Here is a 20,172-nt window from a genome sequence, read left to right as displayed (position 1 = left end):
CTGCCCCAGCTCTCCCTGTCCTGCCCCAGCTCTCCCTGTCCTGCCCCAGCTCTCCCTGTCCTGCCCCAGCTCTCCCTGTCCTGCCCCAGCTCTCCCTGTCCTGCCCCAGCTGTCCCTGTCCTGCCCCAGCTCTCCCTGTCCTGCCCCAGCTCTCCCTGTCCTGCCCCAGCTCTCCCTGTCCTGCCCTAGCTCTCCCTGTCCTGCCCCAGCTCTCCCTGTCCTGCCCTAGCTCTCCCTGTCCTGCCCTAGCTCTCCCTGTCCTGCCCCAGCTCTCCCTGTCCTGCCCCAGCTCTCCCTGTCCTGCCCCAGCTGTCCCTGTCCTGCCCCAGCTGTCCCTGTCCTGCCCCAGCTGTCCCTGTCCTGCCCCAGCTCTCCCTGTCCTGCCCCAGCTCTCCCTGTCCTGCCCCAGCTGTCCCTGTCCTGCCCCAGCTGTCCCTGTCCTGCCCTAGCTCTCCCTGTCCTGCCCCAGCTGTCCCTGTCCTGCCCCAGCTGTCCCTGTCCTGCCCCAGCTGTCCCTGTCCTGCCCTAGCTCTCCCTGTCCTGCCCCAGCTCTCCCTGTCCTGCCCTAGCTGTCCCTGTCCTGCCCCAACTGTCTCGTTGCTGTCCTGGCTGTCTCTTTTCTGCCTCAGGTGTCTCTTTACCTCCCCGGCTGTCTGCCCTGGGCAGTGAGTGCCTGTCCTGCCTGTCCCTCGCCTGGTGCCTGTGCGGCCCCTGGGTAGTCCGTCCTCTATGTCCAGGCTCCTCTCTTTGCACCCTGCCCCAGCTGTCCCTGTCCTGCCCCGCTCGCCCTGTCCTGCCCCGGCTGTCCCTCTGCTGCCCCGGCTGTCCCTCTGCTGCCCCGGCTGTCCCTCTGCTGCCCCAGCTGCCACCCCCATGGGCACAGATGCCAGTCCTGCCCCGCCCGCACCCTGTGCCGCCCCCCGGTAGTCCGTCCTCTATGTCCACGCTCCTCTGTTTACACTCCCTCGTGCGGACATGCGGCGGGAGCCGCGTCCAATGGCGGAGTCCACGCCCTCGCGACGCGGTAACCCGGCAACCACACGTCGCCCAATGAGGGCCGCGCCGGGTGTGTACGCGCGCACGTGCGGACCTGGCGGTGTGCCTAGCGGGAGTGGCTGCGCCGGGCGAAGCCCCGCCCCCTGTGGCCGCTGATTGGCTGTCCGAGGGCGGCGGGCTCCGCCCTGCGGTGTTCCCTCTCGGAGGGAAGCACATAGTGCACGTAGCACCCGCGGGTATTAAAGGGCCGAGGACGCCGCGGCACGTAGGGCCCGGGGCAGAGCACGCGCGCACCGGAGAGCGGAGGCTGCGAGGGAGAGAGACCTCAAGCACACAGGAGACCTCCCAGCGGAGAGACTGCAAGGGAGAGAGACCGGTCTGAGGGGAGAGACCTCCAGCGAGCAGGAGAGACACCCAGCGGAGAGACTGCAAGGGAGAGAGACCTCCATTCAGAGGGGCGAGACCTCAAGCAGACAGGAGACCTCCCAGCAGAGAGACTGCAAGAGAGAGACCAGTCTGAGGGGCGAGACCTCTCAGCAGAGACTGCAAGAGAGAGAGACCTCAAGCAAACAGGAGAGACCTCCCAGCTGACAGACTGCAAGAGGGAGAGACTAGCACTCAGAGGGGAGAGACATCCCAGCAGACAGGAGACCTCCCAGCAGAGACTGCAAGAGAGAGACCAGTCTGAGGGGAGACCTCCAGCAGCACAGACAGAAGAGACCTCCCAGCTGAGACTGCAAGAGGGGCGACCCCTCCAGCAGACAGGAGAGAACTCCCAGCTCAGAGACTGCAAGAGGGAGAGACCACCTGTCAGAAGACCTCCAAGGAGCAGTGAGGCTGCAAGAGAGAGGTCAGCACGAGGGGAGAGACGGCAGAAGAGAGGCCAGCACTCTTCAGGGACATGACCAGCAGCACAAACAGGAGAGACAGCAGAAGCTGAGATCCATTACTGAGAGAGCACCTCCCAGGAGCTGGAAACTGCAAAAGAGAGCGAAGCACACCAGAGGAGAGACAACAGCAGCTCGCAAGGGAGAGACCTCGCAGACACGAGAGGCCACAGAAGGTGAGATTCATTCTGAGAGCAGATCTCACAGCAGAGACTTCGAGACAGGCCACCCTTCGTACGTGGAGGGTGGCACACACAGCATATACTGCAGTGAATGCAAAGGCCAGCACTTACCAGAGAGAGATCCAGCAGCACAGACAGGAGAGTCTGCGGATGCTGAGATCTATTACTGACAGGAGACTTGCTGGTAGAACCAGGAGAGACTGCAGGAAGAGGCAGGCATACAGAGGGGGAGACCTGAACAGCAGAGGCACCAGAGGTGTAGCCCTCAGAGGAGAGACCTCCATCAGCGCACTGACAGAGGCAGCAGAGGGGAGACTCGGCAGCATAGATCATCTGCAGACCGTTCAGTGTAGGCTCAGGCACCTCCATACAGGCCTTTGGCCCATGGTTGGCCGTCCAAGGGCCTATCACATCCATCCCAGCCTTTGGCCCTAGCTCATCATTCCACAGTTTTCTGACTCGCTTGGACCCTTCCCTGGGGTGACCTTCAAACATCAGCTTAGATCGCCTCAAAGATGCCTCTGCGACACATCTCCACGTCAGACCTGGAGCACCTGGCCCTTGAGCATATCGTTCCCCGCCTGCACGATGTTGGCTTCTGCTACCTAGACCATTTCCTGGGTGAAGTGGTCGGGGACTGTGTCCTGGAGCAGGTGAAACGCATGCACAGCAGTGGGGCGCTGAAAAACGGGCAGCTAGCCGGCCAACTCCAGGGCAGTGTCCGCAGCCACCTCCGTGGGGACCAGATAGCGTGGGTCACTGGCACTGAGGAGGGTTGCGAGGCCATGGGCTACCTTCTGTCCGTCATAGATCGCCTCATCGTACTGTGCGGGAACAGGCTGGGGAAATACTACGTCAAGGAACGCTCAAAGGTAAGTGGGTCAGAGGAGTGACTAATCTAGCTCCTGGAAGCCCCTAATCTGGCTTTACTGTCAATAGCAGACCCATAGCCTGGCTTCTTAGTGTCATGGGCACGCCCTCAGCTGGGGCCGTGTGTACAAGCACATTTTCTAATAGGCACAGAATGGGTAAAACCCTTTGATACATATGTCCCTAGTCTCTGTGTTGGAAATGCTTCTGCTTTAGCCCCTTGGTGAAAGGTGGACCCAACTCTTTAAGTCCCATCAAGAAGACCCCATACACTAGCTCACTTTAGACCTTGAAAAGTCTATAGCTCTAGCTCATCCGTGTCATTGGAAGTCTGTACCATAGATCATGTCAACAGAACCCTCTTACTCTAGTTCTTCTCTGTCATGTGAAGCCCCCACTTCTAGTCTGTCTGTCAGTGAATGCAAGCTTGTTTTTCAACTGAAGCTACCCTACTCTAGCTGTCCTGCATCAATGGCAACAACTTTTTCTGTGTGTCAGTTCATGCTAGATCTTCTGTTTAAGGATGTCCCCCACCTTAGCCCCTCTGCGTCAGCCCCTTACTCTAGATTTTCTATGTAATTGTAAGCCTCTCCCTCTCTATTCTCTTCGTTAAATGGGGTTCCTTACCTTAAATCCTGTCGGTGGTTGCACTTTACTGTAAAACCTCTGTCGGAGGAAGCTCCTTACTCGAGATTCTCTGTAATGGCCCTTCACTGTAGATTCTCCATTGGTGGAAGCCCCTTACTCCAGATCCTTTGTTGGTGGAAGCCCAGTATTCCAGATGCTCCGTGTCAGTACTAGCCCCTTACTCCAGATACTCTGTGTTGAAGGAAGTACCTTACCTTAGAATGACCCTGTCTGTCAATGGTAGTCCCTTACTCCACATTATCTGTGTCAATGGAAGCCCCTTACTCTAGATTCTCTGTGTCAGTGATAGCCCCTTACTCTAGATCCTCTGACAATGGAATGCCCCTTACTCTAGATCGTCTGTGTCAATGGTAGCCCCTTACACCAGCTCCTCTGCGTCAATCGTAGCCCCTTACTCCAGATCCTCTGTGCCGGTGGAAGCCCCTTACTCCAGATCCTCTGTGCCAATGGAAGCCCCTTACTCCAGATCCTCTGTGCCAATGGAAGCCCCTTACTCCAGATCCTCTGTGCCAATGGAAGCCCATTACTCCAGATCCTCTTCGTCAATCGTAGCCCCTTACTGTGGATCCTCTGTGTCAATGGTAGTCCCTTACTCCAGATCCTCTGCCGGTGGAAGCCCCTTACTCCAGATCCTCTGTGTCAGCCGAAGCCCCTTACTCCGATCCTCTGCCGCTGGAAGCCCCTTACTCTGGATCCTCTGCGTCAATCGTAGCCCCTTACTCTGGATCCTCTGCGTCAATCGTAGCCCCTTACTCTGGATCCTCTGCGTCAATCGTAGCCCCTTACTCTGGATCCTCTGCGTCAGTCGTAGCCCCTTACTCTGGATCCTCTGCGTCAGTCGTAGCCCCTTACTTCAGATCCTCTGACAACGAAATTCCCCTTACTCCAAATCATCTGTGTCAATGGTAGTCCCTTACTCCAAATCATCTGTGTCAGTGGAAGCCCCTTACTCTGAATCCTCTGCCGGTGAAAGCCCCTTACTCCAGATCCTGTGTGTCAGTGGTTGCCCCTTACTCTGAATCCTCTGCCGGTGAAAGCCCCTTACTCCAGATCCTGTGTGTCAGTGGTTGCCCCTTACTCCAGATCCTCTGCCGGTGGAAGTCTAGATGCTCGGTGTCCTTGGTAGTCCCTTCCCTTGGACCACCTGTGCCAACAGATGACACCTGCTCAGGCTCTTGTGTCCTGAGGCTTTGGGAGCCTCTGCGCCTCCTGTAGGTGCACCCCCCACCCTTCAGTTGATCAAGTTTGCAGGTCCTCGGGTGAGATGTCCCTGTTGCACTATTGTTCAGCCCCCGTGCCTGGCGGTGTCTTGCACATTGCACAGTTTCTTATTGTTGCACTATTGATCAATAGTTCTCAGCCCCCTTGCCTGGCGATGTCTTGCACATTGCAGAGTTTCTCATTGTTGCACTATTGTTCAGGCCCCGTGCCTGGTGGTGTCTTGCACATTGCAGAGTTTCTTATTGTTGCACTATTGTTCAGCCCCGTGCCTGGCGCTGTCTTGCACGTTGCACAGTTTCTTATTGTTGCACTATTGTTCAGCCCCTGTGCCTGGCGGTGTCTTGCACATTGCACAGTTTCTTATTGTTGCGCTATTGATCATTGTTGCACTGTTGCTCAGCCCCTGTGCCTAGGGGTGTCTTGCACATTGCACAGTTTCTCATTGTTGCACTATTGCTCAGCCCCCCGTGCCTGGGGGTGTTTTGCACATTGCACAGTTTCTCATTGTTGCACTATTGCTCAGCCCCCGTGCCTGGGGGTGTCTTGCACATTGCACAGTTTCTCATTGTTGCACTATTATTCAGCCCCCGTGCCTGGGGGTGTCTTGCACATTGCACAGTTTCTCATTGTTGCACTATTGTTCAGCCCCCGTGCCTGGCCGTGTCTTGCACATTGCAGAGTTTCTCATTGTTGCACTATTGTTCAGCCCCCGTGCCTGGCCGTGTCTTGCACATTGCAGAGTTTCTCATTGTTGCACTATTGTTCAGCCCCCGTGCCTGGCCGTGTCTTGCACATTGCAGAGTTTCTCATTGTTGCACTATTGTTCAGCCCCCGTGACTGGCCGTGTCTTGCACATTGCAGAGTTTCTTATTGTTGCACTATTGCTCAGCCCCTGTGCCTGGCGGTGTCTTGCACATTGCAGAGTTGATTTTTTTTGCACTATTGATCAGCCCCCGTGCCTGGCGGTGTCTTGCACATTGCACAGTTTCTCTGCTGATTCTGACAGCAGAGGGGGGATGCCATCTAGAGGGCTCTTAAAAAGTCAGCAGTCACTTCACGTGTGGGTGCCAGCCAGTCCAGTTTTGTCTTAGCACAAGCCACAACAAGTACATGATGCTAAAGACGAATTATAAAAGTCGCACAGTAGTTAACCTCCCCCCCCCCCCCCCCCCCTTTATTACACTGACATACATTCAGTGGCTCTTAGAGTAATAACCCAAGTAACTGCAGACATTGACGAAAAGGTGTGGAACCCTTCCCGCGTGCCCCCACCCTGGTCAGGACGCCGGCGGTGGGCACAGTGGCACACTCCATGGGTAGTTTTTCTGTGCCAGCCAGGGAGCTGAATAAGTCATTGGCATTGGGTATCATCTGGTTATTTAACCCGTTCCCATGAAATCGGCCACCTTCAGTACTTTTTGAGGGGCGTCACGCGATGGGAGTGACATTTATTTCACCGATGTGAGTTTCTAGTGATGTAACTTTCAGACCCTAAGGTCACGGGCCACCGAGAAGAAAGTTAATCTAATTTTGCATATAAAGTGACATTTGTAGCACGGGTTTCGCCCAATGTGCAGTAAAATTGAAGTAAGTTGGATACATTTATTTATCTTATAAGTGAGGTGGGGGCAGGACTGCTGCATCACGTGACCAGCCATGTGTTTTACAAATCAGAGGAAACCCTGGTTTGGGGGCTTCGCTGCAGGCGGTTCCCGTCTCCGGGGTCCCCGATATTTACTGCCCTTCCCTCCCGAGCCCCGGTTTGGGGCCAGGGCCCCGGGGCCTGAGGGCTGATCACCCACCCGCCCAGCCCGGGTGATGGCGGTGATGCCCAGCAGTGAATGAGCTCCAGAAACTCAAAGGAAGGACCCCGGGGGCCTGAGGGCTGATCACCCACCCGCCCAGCCCGGGTGATGGCGGTGATGCCCAGCAGTGAATGAACTCCAGAAACTCAAAGGAAGGACCCCGGGGGCCTGAGGGCTGATCACCCACCCGCCCAGCCCGGGTGATGGCGGTGATGCCCAGCAGTGAATGAGCTCCAGAAACTCAAGGAAGGACCCGTGGTCCCCAGGGGCGTAGCCTGGGCAGTAAGATTGGGGGGGGGCTGGATGTGAGCTTCCAACAATCATGTAAAGTGTATTATATGGGGACGCATTAGAGCACTGAAAGGGCGAGGAATGCAGATTGCTTGGGGTACTAAGTGAAGGAAAATAGAGTATTTTGTAAATCTACGAACGTTTTTGAGGACTTTAAAAACCAAGGAAGGGAGAAGCGCGCTCTCGTCCAAGTGTTTGTAATAATTTGTGAAGAAATTCAACAGACACTTCACCATACCCGACCGAAAGCGCCTGTAGCAACTGTTTAACTCAGAAGAAATGTAATAGGGGTGTAACACCCTAAACACCCCCTGAAGCTGCGCCCCTGCTGATGATCCCTACTCAGCACACCCTCTGGGCCAGGCCTGTTTTTGTAGCGCCTCGCATTGGGCAGCTCCTCGCTCTTAACCGGACAGCCGAAGTTGTAGGCGCTACAGCAGTGGTCTCCAAACTTTTTAATGCCGTGCCCCCCATTTGAAAAGTAAAACTCATTGGGCCCCGCTTCAGAATTTTTCACAAATATTTTATAAAGATGGCATTGTTTAAATATGTCTAGATGCATTTAAACATTGCAATTAAGTACCCTTGCCATTTTAAAAATGCAATAACATGTTTCTGCTTAAAACAAAACACTTATCTGTGAAATTATTCTTTTGGCCAGAGCCTGGCGCCCCCCCTGGGATCACCTGAGGCTCCCCTGGGGGGCCGCTCCCAGTTTGAAGACCCCTGCGCTACAGTGAATTATCACCCAGTGGTGGCTTGGGCTCTTCAGTGGTGTGTGGGTGCCCCCATCTATCCACAGGTGGGGGAGCTGGTGTTTATAGGCAACAAACCAGTGTCCGTGCTGCAGCTCATGGGGTAATTGGGGGGGGGGGGAGGTCCCCAAATGTAAGCTCCAAAAATCCCCGAACCAAAACAGTGAGATGGGCGCAATGATAAACCGTAAGCGCGGGGAAATGATTAGACGTCTGCAGTCGGGCACGGTGTCAGCACTATTCCTAGCGCTTTCTGCCATTAGTGTGCACCGAAGCACTATGCGCCCTCCCTTTCGTGCAGTCGAGAGCTTTGCATCCGTGGGTGGGTCGTGTCGTGAAGGAGGGGTGGCCGTCTCCCCCATAAAGGTCCTTCGGGGTGCTATGTGGGCGGCCTGCCTTAGACTTGGGGTGACCACACGTCCCGGATTTCCCCGGACACTCCCGGCTTTTCATGTGCAGTCCCAATAAACACGTGTTAATGGCCGGTTTTGGGGAGCGGGTGCGTGGGTGTGCACGATAGTCCAGGCCGAGCGCAGGCTCAGCTTTCCTGGGGGGCTCTCCTGTTATATTTCGGGGGGGATAGTCAGTTGTTTTAAAGACTCCCCTGCTGTGCTTTGGAATAGAAAGTTGGAAACTTTAATGGTAAATCTTGTTTCAAAAAGGTCGAGTTTTCTTACAGGTTTCCCGTTGTATCAAAGACACACATGTTCTATGGTTCTTTGTGTATGTACCCCCTCTTTCTCCAGTCGATGCAAAATTATAGTCCTACTTCAGTTTTTGGGGGCGTCCCGACTTGTTTTTCTAAATCTGGTCACCCTTCTTATACTTAAACTTGCGTTGTAACTCTTTAGATGTTACAGGTTGTATTTTTCCACCGTCCACAGGTGACATCTTGCTGTAAAACTTGATGTGCCGAGGGCGGGGAGCTTGAGGCGGATTGCCCCCTCCCCCACCGAGCTGTGGGGGTGGGAGGGAGGCACTATGCTGGTACACGTCACACCTTCGAGGTGGGGGCACAGTGGGTCGTTTATGACCTCGGATAGTCATTGGGGCGGAAAGGGTGTTGTACATCAACCCCTCTGCATTGGAGGAGCCCTCCATGTGTGATAGGCAGTCGGGCATTGGAGGAGTGGGGTGACACCCACCCTACAGCTTGAAGTAGGGTGTAGTTTACACCCTCGCATGGTGGGCGCTGGGAGGGTGTTGTACCTGAAGCCCTCTGGATTGGAGGAGCCCTCCTTGTGTGTGTGTTGAGCCCTCAGGCACTGAAGGAGTGGGATGATAGTTTACACCCTTGCATGGTGGGCGCTGGGAGGGTGTTGTACATTAAACCCTCTGGATTGCAGGAGCCCTCCTTGTGTGTGTGTGTGTGTTGAGCCCTCAGGCACTGGAGGGGTGGGGTGGTACAGCTTGAAGTAGGGTGGTAGTTTACACCCTCGCATGGTGGGCTCTGGGAGGGTGTTGTACATTAACTCCTCTGGATTGGAGGAGCCTTCCTTGTGTGTGTGTTGAGCCCTCAGGCACTGGAGGGGTGGGATGATAGTTTACACCCTCGCATGGTGGGCCCAGGGAGGGTGTTGTACCTGAACCCCTCTGGATTGGAGGAGCCCGCCTTGTGTGTGTGTTGAGCCCTCAGGCACTGAGAGAGTGGGATGATAGTTTACACCCTCGCGTGGTGGGCGCTGGGAGGGTGTTGTACCTGAACCCTTCTGGATTGGAGGAGTCCTCCTTGTGTGTGTGTGTTGAGCCCTCAGGCACTGGAGGAGTGGGGCGGTACAGCTTGAAGTAGGGTGGTAGTTTACACCCTCGCATGGTGGGCGCTGGGAGGGTGTTGTACCTGAACCCCTCTGGATTGGAGGAGCCCTCCTTGTGTGTGTGTGTTGAGCCCTCAGGCACTGGAGGAGTGGGGCGGTACAGCTTGAAGTAGGGTGGTAGTTTACACCCTCGCATGGTGGGCGCTGGGAGGGTGTTGTACCTGAACCCCTCTGGATTGGAGGAGCCCTCCTTGTGTGTGTGTTGAGCCTTCAGGCACTGAAGGAGTGGGATGATAGTTTACACCCTCGCATGGTGGGCCCAGGGAGGGTGTTGTACCTGAACCCCTCTGGATTGCAGGAGCCCTCCTTGTGTGTGTGTTGAGCTCTCAGGCACTGGAGGGGTGGTACAGCTGGAAGTAGGGTGGTAGTTTACACCCTCGCATGGTGGGCGCTGGGAGGGTGTTGTACCTGAACCCCTCTGGATTGCAGGAGCCCTCCTTGTGTGTGTGTTGAGCCCCCAGGCACTGAAGGAGTGGGGTGATAGTTTACACCCTCGCATGGTGGGCCCAGGGAGGGTGTTGTACATTAACCCCTCTGGATTGCAGGAGCCCTCCTTGTGTTAAGTCCTCGAGCACTACTGGAGTGAGCCTGTGTTACACCCCCAGCTTGCAGGTGATTGGTTCTAGTTGTCCCACTACGGGTGCGACAGTGTGGGGTGGTGCACGTCTCTTGTCGCGAAGTATTCGTTGCTTTTTCCTGGGCCCCCCTAGAGTTCATGTACTTGTATCAGCAATGTGTCCAGGAACACGCGGAGCATCTGTCAGCTGGAGTGACCTTTTACATTAATATTAGAGTCACCGCCACGTCCCTGGCCCCAGTCCGCTCTCCCCGTCCTGGCCCACTTCACTGTCCGGGTCCCGTAACAGATGTTTGTGGCTTCTGAGCCCAGAGTTAAGTCACCGAAACTAGTGCAGTCGCCAGGCAGGGGTTCTTTTGTTTCAAATCTCCTTGTTGATTGGAACAATCTCCAAAACTTCAGGCTAGCGATGGGACAAACGTGACTGTCTGTAAACTTTAAAACATAGTTACCCAAACATGTCACCGAGGCGTTATCAGTGACCTTTTCGTATAACTTTGCAATCTTTTATTTAAACAACAACCACACAACAAACCTATGCCTACAAAAAGGCAGACCTATTGGCTTTGTCAATGCTTGTTAGCACAATCAAATGCAGGAATAACAGCGAAGATTTTGTTGTGAGTGACTAGAACTGAAAATTGTTCCAATTCTTAAAAAGGTGAGACTGAATTAAACATCACTGTACAGAGCACCCAGAGAGTACGAGACTGCGACACCCACAATGCACTTCTGCTGCGCACTCTTCCAGTTGTTGCGGCACGTGTGAGGCCCTTATGTTAGTGACTTTGAGTAGTTGTGTAACCTTTTATCTTGAAATGGATGGTGAATTGTGTATGGTTTAACTATTCACATTTAAATTTTGCAAACCTACCCATTAGTGCAGAGCTCGCGGCGCAATAAAAGAACTGGTTGTTGGAGTGCAATATACAATGTCTTTTACCGAATCCCTGCTTCACACACCGGACTGTTTACCTTCTGCATATTTTACAGTAGCCTGCTCTGCACTCTGAATATTAAAAGTTGAAACTAACCCATTGCATATTCACATTTCATTCTGACACAGACTGGGAATTTTATATATATATACATACACACACACACACACGTTTTTTAAATATATATTTTTTTTACATATATTCTTACATTTACAAACTAACGGAGAGAGCCGAAAGTCTGGCTTGGATGTTAAAGCCCGTTCATGAGCCGAGCCCTGAAAATTTTCCTTTGTAAATCATATGACAAACATCACATACAATATTTCGACACCTCTTCAAAATATCAAAAAGTATTTTGACATGTTGGATCTTCGACATTAATACATCACGTTGTAGCCCTGCACTAAAAATACTACTTAGAAGTGATAGTTAAATGTGAACAATCAGTAAACTACGAGGCAAGAGTTGTATTGTACACAGCACAGATTATTTTAGAGGAACATTACAATCTATTAAATCAAGCACAAAAGGTTTTGTACAACTGGTATTCCGAGCAAGTATTTTAAAGTGCTTTATTAAACGACAATGTGAACAAGCATTTTCAATGCAACAGGTCTCACATTTGTTCGAGTTAGAACTATTAGCGTTGTAAAGCAAAAAAAAAACACAGCGCCCTATGTAAAATGCAGCGCGATCGCGCTGCGTGGAAAATAAACAGATAAAGTAGTCCGGACTCCAGGCTGAAAACATTGAGCCTCGTATGTTTTTGGTACTTTACCGGTGCTGTGTAGGTGGGCTAAACACCGGAAAGGCATGGCGTATGCATGCCTTTCACAAATGAAAGCAAGCCGATTTTAAAAGGCAAGCCCACGAACCAATGTAAGTGACTAACGTGGTATGGGCGTGGTTTCAAGCCCAAAGAGAGATTACAGAATGGACGTAGCACTTTGTGCTCGCCCATAAAAAGGAGTTTTGCTGAAATGAAATATTTGCCTAAAATCACGCATTCTGCGCAAGGCACGATTTATCCAGGTTTTCTGGTTTCATTTTGTACACATCAGCCACTAACTGGGTATTTGTATTCTCTTTTTAGGGTCAAGCCTGCCTATCGCTTGCAAGACGGTGTAGTATTTAGAAATGGGCTCGGAGCCCTGTCCATGTCACGTCAGTGTCTTTCATTGGTTCACGGGCTTGCCTTTTAAAATCTGCTTGTTTTCATTTGGTGAAGGCATGCATACGTCATGCCTTTTCCGGTGATTAGCCCACCTCGAGCGCAGCGACCAAGTACTGAAAGCATACTAGGCTCGCTGTTTCCCATCCGGTTTGTGGACTACTTTTTATCTTTTTTTGCAGTGCGATCTCGCTTGTTTAGCAGCACGGTTGCGCTCGTTTTTTTTCCATTTAATGTGGCAAGAAAAGTCCGGTTGGGAGTTTACAACACTAATAGCTCTAACTCCGAGAAATGTGAGACCCGTTGCATTGCAAATGCTTGTTTATGTAACCGTCTTGTTTTCATCTCTGTGCGTTTTTCTGTTGTTTTTGTATAGTGCAAAGTTTGTGAGCACCAGTTACATTACACCAGGTCACAACCATTTTTTAAAGGTAGGGGGAGAGTAAGTTGAAGAACCGAGAGGGTTACAGACAGAGCTGGCCTTTGTTCAGGCTGAGACAGCAGAGAGGCCCAAGTGACCTGTGTGGTTGTGTATTTAGTGGTAAGGTGTCCAGGGTTTGTCTGGTTAGAGGTGGATTCTCTGACCCGTGTGATTAGTGATGAGGTGTCCAGGGGTTGTATGGTTAGTGGTGAGGTGTCCAGGGGCTGTGTAGTTAGTGGTGAGGTGTCCAGTGGCTGTGTAGTTAGTGGTGAGGTGTCCAGGGGCTGTGTAGTTAGTGGTGAGGTGTGCAGGGGTTGTGTAGTTAGTGGTGAGGTGTGCAGGGGTTGTGTAGTTAGTGGTGAGGTGTGCAGGGGTTGTGTAGTTAGTGGTGAGGTGTGCAGGGGTTGTGTTGCTAGTGGTGAGGTGTCCTGGGGTTGTGTTGCTAGTGGTGAGGTGTCCTGGGGTTGTTTTGCTAGTGGTGAGGTGTCCTGGGGTTGTTTTGCTAGTGGTGAGGTGTCCTGGGGTTGTGTTGCTAGTGGTGAGGTGGATTCTCTGACCTGTGTAGTTAGTGGTGAGGTGTCCAGGGGTTGTGTTGCTAGTGGTGAGGTGTCCAGGGGTTGTGTGCTGTCACAGAGCAGGTTAGCCCTTCCCAGGGGCCCGGCTTTTCCTGCCCTTATAGGGTCGTCTTCCAGTCTTGTTTCTGGTAAGCACCAGGGGGGTGTGGACGTGGTGAAGCCGGATTTCCTATCCCCCCACCCCCTGCTCGGAGCGTGGCGTGCAGCTGTGCGCTATACTACGGGCTCCCTCACGCCCTGCACGTAGCAGAGCCGGGCACCCGCCCTGGGCTGGCTAGGATCCATCCAGGGGCTGCCATCAGTCCAACGCCCCCTCTCTACCAGCCGTGGGGGTCCTTACTGGAGTATGGAGGCCTGAACCAGAGGCGGCCCTCCTTCCATCCACCCCTCTCCCCCCAGAGGCCCTTACTGGAGCATGGAGGCTGAAACCAGCACTGGACTAGCTAGACGCCACCCAGGGGCTCCCACTAAACCAAGACCGCCCCCACCCCCCCATGCTCGCTACCTCCTCTAGAGGTCCTTACTGGAGTATGGAGCATTGTCTGGTTAAAAGCCATGCAGGGGCTCCTATCATTCCAACGCCTCACCCTCACCCCCCACCTGAAGGTTCTTCCTTCCATCCACTTCACATCTCCACCACCCCCCCCCCCCCCCCTGCCCCCTCTCCAGAGGCTCTGACTGGAGTATGGAGGCCAGAACCAGCATTGGACTGGTTAGGAGCCAACCAGGGGCGTCCATCTTTCCTCTCAGACCTCTCACTGGTGCACTGTGGGTGCCCTGGTGCAGCCGGCCCCTCCTTGGACCTGTCACTGGTGCACTGTGGGAGTCCTAGTACAGTCGTCCTCCCCTTGGACCTGTCACTGGTGCACTGTGGGTGTCCTGGTGCAGCCGGCCCCTCCTTGGACCCGTCACTGGTGCACTGTGGGAGTCCTAGTACAGCCGGCCTCCCCTTGGACCTGTCACTGGTGCACTGTGGGTGTCCGGCCCCTCCTTGGACCTGTCACTGGTGCACTGTGGGAGTCCTAGTACAGCCGGCCTCTCCTTGGACCTGACACTGGTGCACTGTGGGTGCCCTGGTGCAGTCAGCCTCCCCTCGGACCTCTCACTGGTGCACTGTGGGTGTCCTGGTGCAGCCGGCCTCCCCTTCGACCCGTCACTGGTGCACTGTGGGTACCCTGGTGCAGCCGGCCTCTCCTAGGACCCGTCACCGGTGCACTGTGGGTGCCCTGGTGCAGCCGGCCTCCCCTTGGACCTGTCACTGGTGCACTGTGGGTGCCCTGGTGCAGCCGGCCTCCCCTTGGACCTGTCACTGGTGCACTGTGGGTGCCCTGGTGCAGCCGGCCTCCCCTTGGACCTGTCACTGGTGCACTGTGGGAGTCCTAGTACAGCCGGCCTCCCCTTGGACCTGTCACTGGTGCACTGTGGGTGTCCTAGTACAGCTGACCTCCCCTTGGACCTGTCACTGGTGCACTGTGGGTACCCTGGTGCAGCCGGCCCCTCCTTGGACCTGTCACTGGTGCACTGTGGGAGTCCTAGTACAACCGGCCTCCCCTTGGACCTGTTACTGGTGCACTGTGGGTGTCCTGGTGCCGTCGGCCTCCCCTCGGACCTCTCACTGGTGCACTGTGGGTGTCCTGGTGCAGCCGGCCTCCCCTTCGACCCGTCACTGGTGCACTGTGGGTACCCTGGTGCAGCCGGCCTCTCCTGGGACCCGTCACTGGTGCACTGTGGGTGCCCTGGTGCAGTCGGTCTCCCCTTGGACCTGTCACTGGTGCACTGTGGGAGTCCTAGTACAGCCGGCCTCCCCTTGGACCTGTCACTGGTGCACTGTGGGTGTCCTAGTACAGCCGGCCTCTCCTTGGACCTGACACTGGTGCACTGTGGGTGCCCTGGTGCAGTCGGCCTCCTCTCGGACCTCTCACTGGTGCACTGTGGGTGTCCTGGTGCAGCCGGCCCCTCCTTGGACCTGTCACTGGTGCACTGTGGGTGCCCTGGTGCAGCCGGCCCCTCCTTGGACCTGTCACTGGTGCACTGTGGGTGCCCTGGTGCAGCCGGCCCCTCCTTGGACCTGTCACTGGTGCACTGTGGGTGCCCTGGTGCAGCCGGCCTCCCCTTGGACCTGTCACTGGTGCACTGTGGGTGCCCTGGTGCAGCCGGCCTCCCCTTGGACCTGTCACTGGTGCACTGTGGGAGTCCTAGTACAGCCGGCCTCCCCTTGGACCTGTCACTGGTGCACTGTGGGTGTCCTAGTACAGCTGGCCTCCCCTTGGACCGGTCACTGGTGCACTGTGGGTACCCTGGTGCAGCCGGCCCCTCCTTGGACCTGTCACTGGTGCACTGTGGGAGTCCTAGTACAGCCGGCCTCCCCTTGGACCTGTTACTGGTGCACTGTGGGTGTCCTGGTGCCGTCGGCCTCCCCTCGGACCTCTCACTGGTGCACTGTGGGTGTCCTGGTGCAGCCGGCCTCCCCTTCGACCCGTCACTGGTGCACTGTGGGTACCCTGGTGCAGCCGGCCTCTCCTGGGACCCGTCACTGGTGCACTGTGGGTGCCCTGGTGCAGTCGGTCTCCCCTTGGACCTGTCACTGGTGCACTGTGGGAGTCCTAGTACAGCCGGCCTCCCCTTGGACCTGTCACTGGTGCACTGTGGGTGTCCTAGTACAGCCGGCCTCTCCTTGGACCTGACACTGGTGCACTGTGGGTGCCCTGGTGCAGTCGGCCTCCTCTCGGACCTCTCACTGGTGCACTGTGGGTGTCCTGGTGCAGCCGGCCCCTCCTTGGACCTGTCACTGGTGCACTGTGGGAGTCCTAGTACAGCCGGCCTCTCCTTGGACCTGACACTGGTGCACTGTGGGTGCCCTGGTGCAGTCGGCCTCCCCTCGGACCTCTCACTGGTGCACTGTGGGTGTCCTGGTGCAGCCGGCCTCCCCTTCGACCCGTCACTGGTGCACTGTGGGTACCCTGGTGCAGCCGGCCTCTCCTGGGACCCGTCACTGGTGCACTGTGGGTGCCCTGGTGCAGCTGGCCTCCCCTTGGACCTGTCACTGGTGCACTGTGGGAGTCCTAGTACAGCCGGCCTCCCCTTGGACCTGTCACTGGTGCACTGTGGGTGTCCTAGTACAGCCGGCCTCTCCTTGGACCTGACACTGGTGCACTGTGGGTGCCCTGGTGCAGTCGGCCTCCTCTCGGACCTCTCACTGGTGCACTGTGGGTGTCCTGGTGCAGCCGGCCCCTCCTTGGACCTGTCACTGGTGCACTGTGGGAGTCCTAGTACAGCCGGCCTCTCCTTGGACCTGACACTGGTGCACTGTGGGTGCCCTGGTGCAGTCGGCCTCCCCTTGGACCTGTCACTGGTGCACTGTGGGTGTCCTGGTGCAGTCGGCCTCCCCTTGGACCTGTCACTGGTGCACTGTGGGTGTCCTGGTGCAGTCGGCCTCCCCTTGGACCTGTCACTGGTGCACTGTGGGTGTCCTGGTACAGTCGGCCTCTCCTTGGACCTGTCACTGGTGCACTGTGGGTACCCTGGTGCAGTCTGCCTCCCCTTGGACCTGTCACTGGTGCACTGTGGGAGTCCTAGTACAGCCGGCCTCTCCTTGGACCTGACACTGGTGCAGTCGGCCTCCCCTCGGACCTCTCACTGGTGCACTGTGGGTGTCCTGGTGCAGCCGGCCTCCCCTTCGACCCGTCACTGGTGCACTGTGGGTACCCTGGTGCAGCCGGCCTCTCCTGGGACCAGTCACTGGTGCACTGTGGGTGCCCTGGTGCAGCCGGCCTCCCCTTGGACCTGTCACTGGTGCACTGTGGGTGCCCTGGTGCAGCCGGCCTCCCCTTGGACCTGTCACTGGTGCACTGTGGGAGTCCTAGTACAGCCGGCCTCCCCTTGGACCTGTCACTGGTGCACTGTGGGTGTCCTAGTACAGCTGGCCCCTCCTTGGACCTGTCACTGGTGCACTGTGGGTACCCTGGTGCAGCCGGCCCCTCCTTGGACCTGTCACTGGTGCACTGTGGGAGTCCTAGTACAGCCGGCCTCCCCTTGGACCTGACACTGGTGCACTGTGGGTGCCCTGGTGCCGTCGGCCTCCCCTCGGACCTCTCACTGGTGCACTGTGGGTGTCCTGGTGCAGCCGGCCTCCCCTTTGACCCGTCACTGGTGCACTGTGGGTACCCTGGTGCAGCCGGCCTCTCCTGGGACCCGTCACTGGTGCACTGTGGGTGCCCTGGTGCAGCCGGTCTCCCCTTGGACCTGTCACTGGTGCACTGTGGGAGTCCTAGTACAGCCGGCCTCCCCTTGGACCTGTCACTGGTGCACTGTGGGTGTCCTAGTACAGCCGGCCTCTCCTTGGACCTGACACTGGTGCACTGTGGGTGCCCTGGTGCAGTCGGCCTCCTCTCGGACCTCTCACTGGTGCACTGTGGGTGTCCTGGTGCAGCCGGCCCCTCCTTGGACCTGTCACTGGTGCACTATGGGAGTCCTAGTACAGCCGGCCTCTCCTTGGACCTGACACTGGTGCACTGTGGGTGCCCTGGTGCAGTCGGCCTCCCCTTGGACCTGTCACTGGTGCACTGTGGGTGCCCTGGTGCAGTCGGCCTCCCCTTGGACCTGACACTGATGCACTGTGGGTGCCCTGGTGCAGTCGGCCTCCCCTTGGACCTGTCACTGGTGCACTGTGGGTGTCCTGGTGCAGTCGGCCTCTCCTTGGACCTGTCACTGGTGCACTGTGGGTACCCTGGTGCAGTCGGCCTCCCCTTGGACCTGTCACTGGTGCACTGTGGGAGTCCTAGTACAGCCGGCCTCTCCTTGGACCTGACACTGGTGCACTGTGGGTGCCCTGGTGCAGTCGGCCTCCCCTTGGACCTGTCACTGGTGCACTGTGGGAGTCCTAGTACAGCTGGCCTCCCCTTCGACCCGTCACTGGTGCACTGTGGATACCCTGGTGCAGCCGGCCTCTCCTGGGACCCGTCACTGGTGCACTGTGGGTGCCCTGGTGCAGCCGGCCTCTCCTAGGACCCGTCACTGGTGCACTGTGGGTGTTCTGGTGCAGTCGGCCTCTCCTTGGACCTGTCACTGGTGCACTGTGGGAGTCCTAGTGCAGCCGGCCTCTCCTTGGACCTGACACTGGTGCACTGTGGGTGCCCTGGTGCAGTCGGCCTCCCCTTACACCTGTCACTGGTGCACTGTGGGAGTCCTAGTACAGCTGGCCTCCCCTTGGACCTGTCACTGGTGCACTGTGGGAGTCCTAGTACAGCCGGCCTCTCCTTGGACCGGTCACTCCTGCACTGAGGCTCCCCTGGTGCAGTCAGCCTCTCTTCTGTGCTCACTGGTGCACTGAGGGCCTTACGGTGCAGTCAGTCAGCCTTTCTTCTGTACTCACTAGTGCACAGAGCGCCCCCCCCCCTCATTCAGTCAGCCGCTCTCTCTTCTGTACTCACTGGTGCACTGAAGGTTCCCCTGGTGCAGACAGTCAGCGTCTCTTTGAAGCCTCTCCCGTGCAGCCAGTCGGCCTTTCTTCTGTACTCACTGATGGCCTCCATGGTGCAGTCAGTCAGCCTTTCTTCTGTATTCAACTTGTGCAAAGAGTGCCTCCCTGGTGCAGTCAGTCAGCCTTTCTTCTGTATTCACTTGTGCACTGAGTGCCTCCCTGGTGCAGTCAGTCAGCCTTTCTTCTCTACTAACTGGTGCACTAAGGGCCCCCTGGTGCAGTCAGTCAGCCTTTCTTTGAAGCCCCCCCCCCGGTGCAGTAGGTCCCCCCGGTGCAGTCAGTCAGCACCTTTTTGAAGCTGTCAGTGGTGCATGGAGGCCTCTCTAGTGCAGTCAGTCAGCCTCTCTTCTGTACTCAGTGGTGCACTGAGGCCCCCTCAGTGCAGTCAGTCTCTCCCTGTACTCTGGTCGGTGCACGCCCCCTCAGACTTGGGAAGCTTTGCACGTCTCTAGGGTGAGACCCAACACCCCCCTCCCTCCCCCCCCCCCCGTGATCCGATCAGACGCCCGTGCACTGAGCTCTGGGCTTCCTCCTCCTTGTGGTCACCGCACCTCGGAGGCCGGGTGGCCGCGGGGGGGATTACTGCCCTGCGGACGTGTCCTGGTGCATGGCGGGGTGTGTGTGGGGACGGGCTGAGGTGGGGGCCCTACCTCTAGGACACATGGGTGTGTGCACCCCCAGGCAAGAGACACAGCAGGTAGTGTGGGGGTGGGTGGGGTGCTGTCACCGCTCAGCAGGGGGTGGGCGTGAATCTGCCTCTAGCACACATGGATGTGCCCCTGTGCAGGACAAGCAGCAGGGATGGGAGGGGTCTGCCCTTGCTGGTAGCAGTTGTTGCCTCCGTGCACCCCACTCCCCCCCTCGCCTACGACTTCTTTGCACCAGAAATTGCAAATGTCGCAGTCTTTTCTGCCTCCCTCCTCTCCCTCTAACTCTGCAGCCTTGCAGGGTGTGTGTAGAGGTTTGTAGAGTGTGGCCCCCACCCCCTAGGGAACCACTAACACTGCAACCTTGCTGGGTGTGCAGAGGTTTATAGTTTGTGGCCCCCGCCCTCATCCTCCCAGGGCCCCTCTAACTCTGCAGCCTTGGAGGGTGTGTGCAGAGGTTTGCAGGGGTGCCTCCCACCCTCGTCCTCCCAGTGCCCCTCTAACACTGCAGCCTTGGAGGGTGTGTGCAGAGGTTTGCAGGGGTGCCTCCCACCCTCGTCCTCCCAGTGCCCCTCTAACTCTGCAGCCTTGGAGGGTGTGTGCAGAGGAGCCTCCCACCCTCGTCCTCCCAGTGCCCCTCTAACACTGCAGCCTTGCTGAGTGTGCAGAGGTTTATAGTGTGTGGCCCCCGCCCGCAGGATCCTCCAATACAACCTTGCAGGGGATGTGCAGAGGTGTGTAGAGTGTGGCTCCAGGGCCCCTCTAACAATGCAGTTTTGCAGAATGAGCACACAGTGTGGCCCCCGTGTACTCGTTCTCCAAGGGCCTCTCTAACACTGCAGCCTTGCTGGGTGTGTGCTGAGGTTTGCAGAGGTGCCCTACACCCGACCTGGTT

At 56.6% G+C, this 20,172-nt stretch overlaps 1 protein-coding gene across 4 annotated transcripts in view; it reads left to right on the top strand.

The window, feature by feature from the left end:
* LOC138260510 (prolyl hydroxylase EGLN3-like) overlaps positions 1–20,172 on the top strand; it is a 121,200-nt gene that overhangs the window by 22,694 nt on the left and 78,334 nt on the right. The window contains exon 1 of one of the 4 annotated variants that reach the window (XM_069209100.1): positions 1,828–2,937. The exons of the other annotated variants lie outside the window; for them this stretch is intronic. Within the exon in view, the coding sequence (XP_069065201.1) occupies positions 2,581–2,937 (357 nt within the window). The 5' untranslated portion in view covers positions 1,828–2,580. Of the gene's footprint in view, positions 1–1,827; positions 2,938–20,172 lie in introns of those variants that run through there. 4 annotated transcript variants of the gene reach the window in all.

This window comes from Pleurodeles waltl, chromosome 9 (assembly GCF_031143425.1).
Source record: "Pleurodeles waltl isolate 20211129_DDA chromosome 9, aPleWal1.hap1.20221129, whole genome shotgun sequence".
NCBI lineage: Eukaryota > Metazoa > Chordata > Amphibia > Caudata > Salamandridae > Pleurodeles > Pleurodeles waltl.
This window is presented reverse-complemented; position numbering and strand designations above follow the sequence as displayed.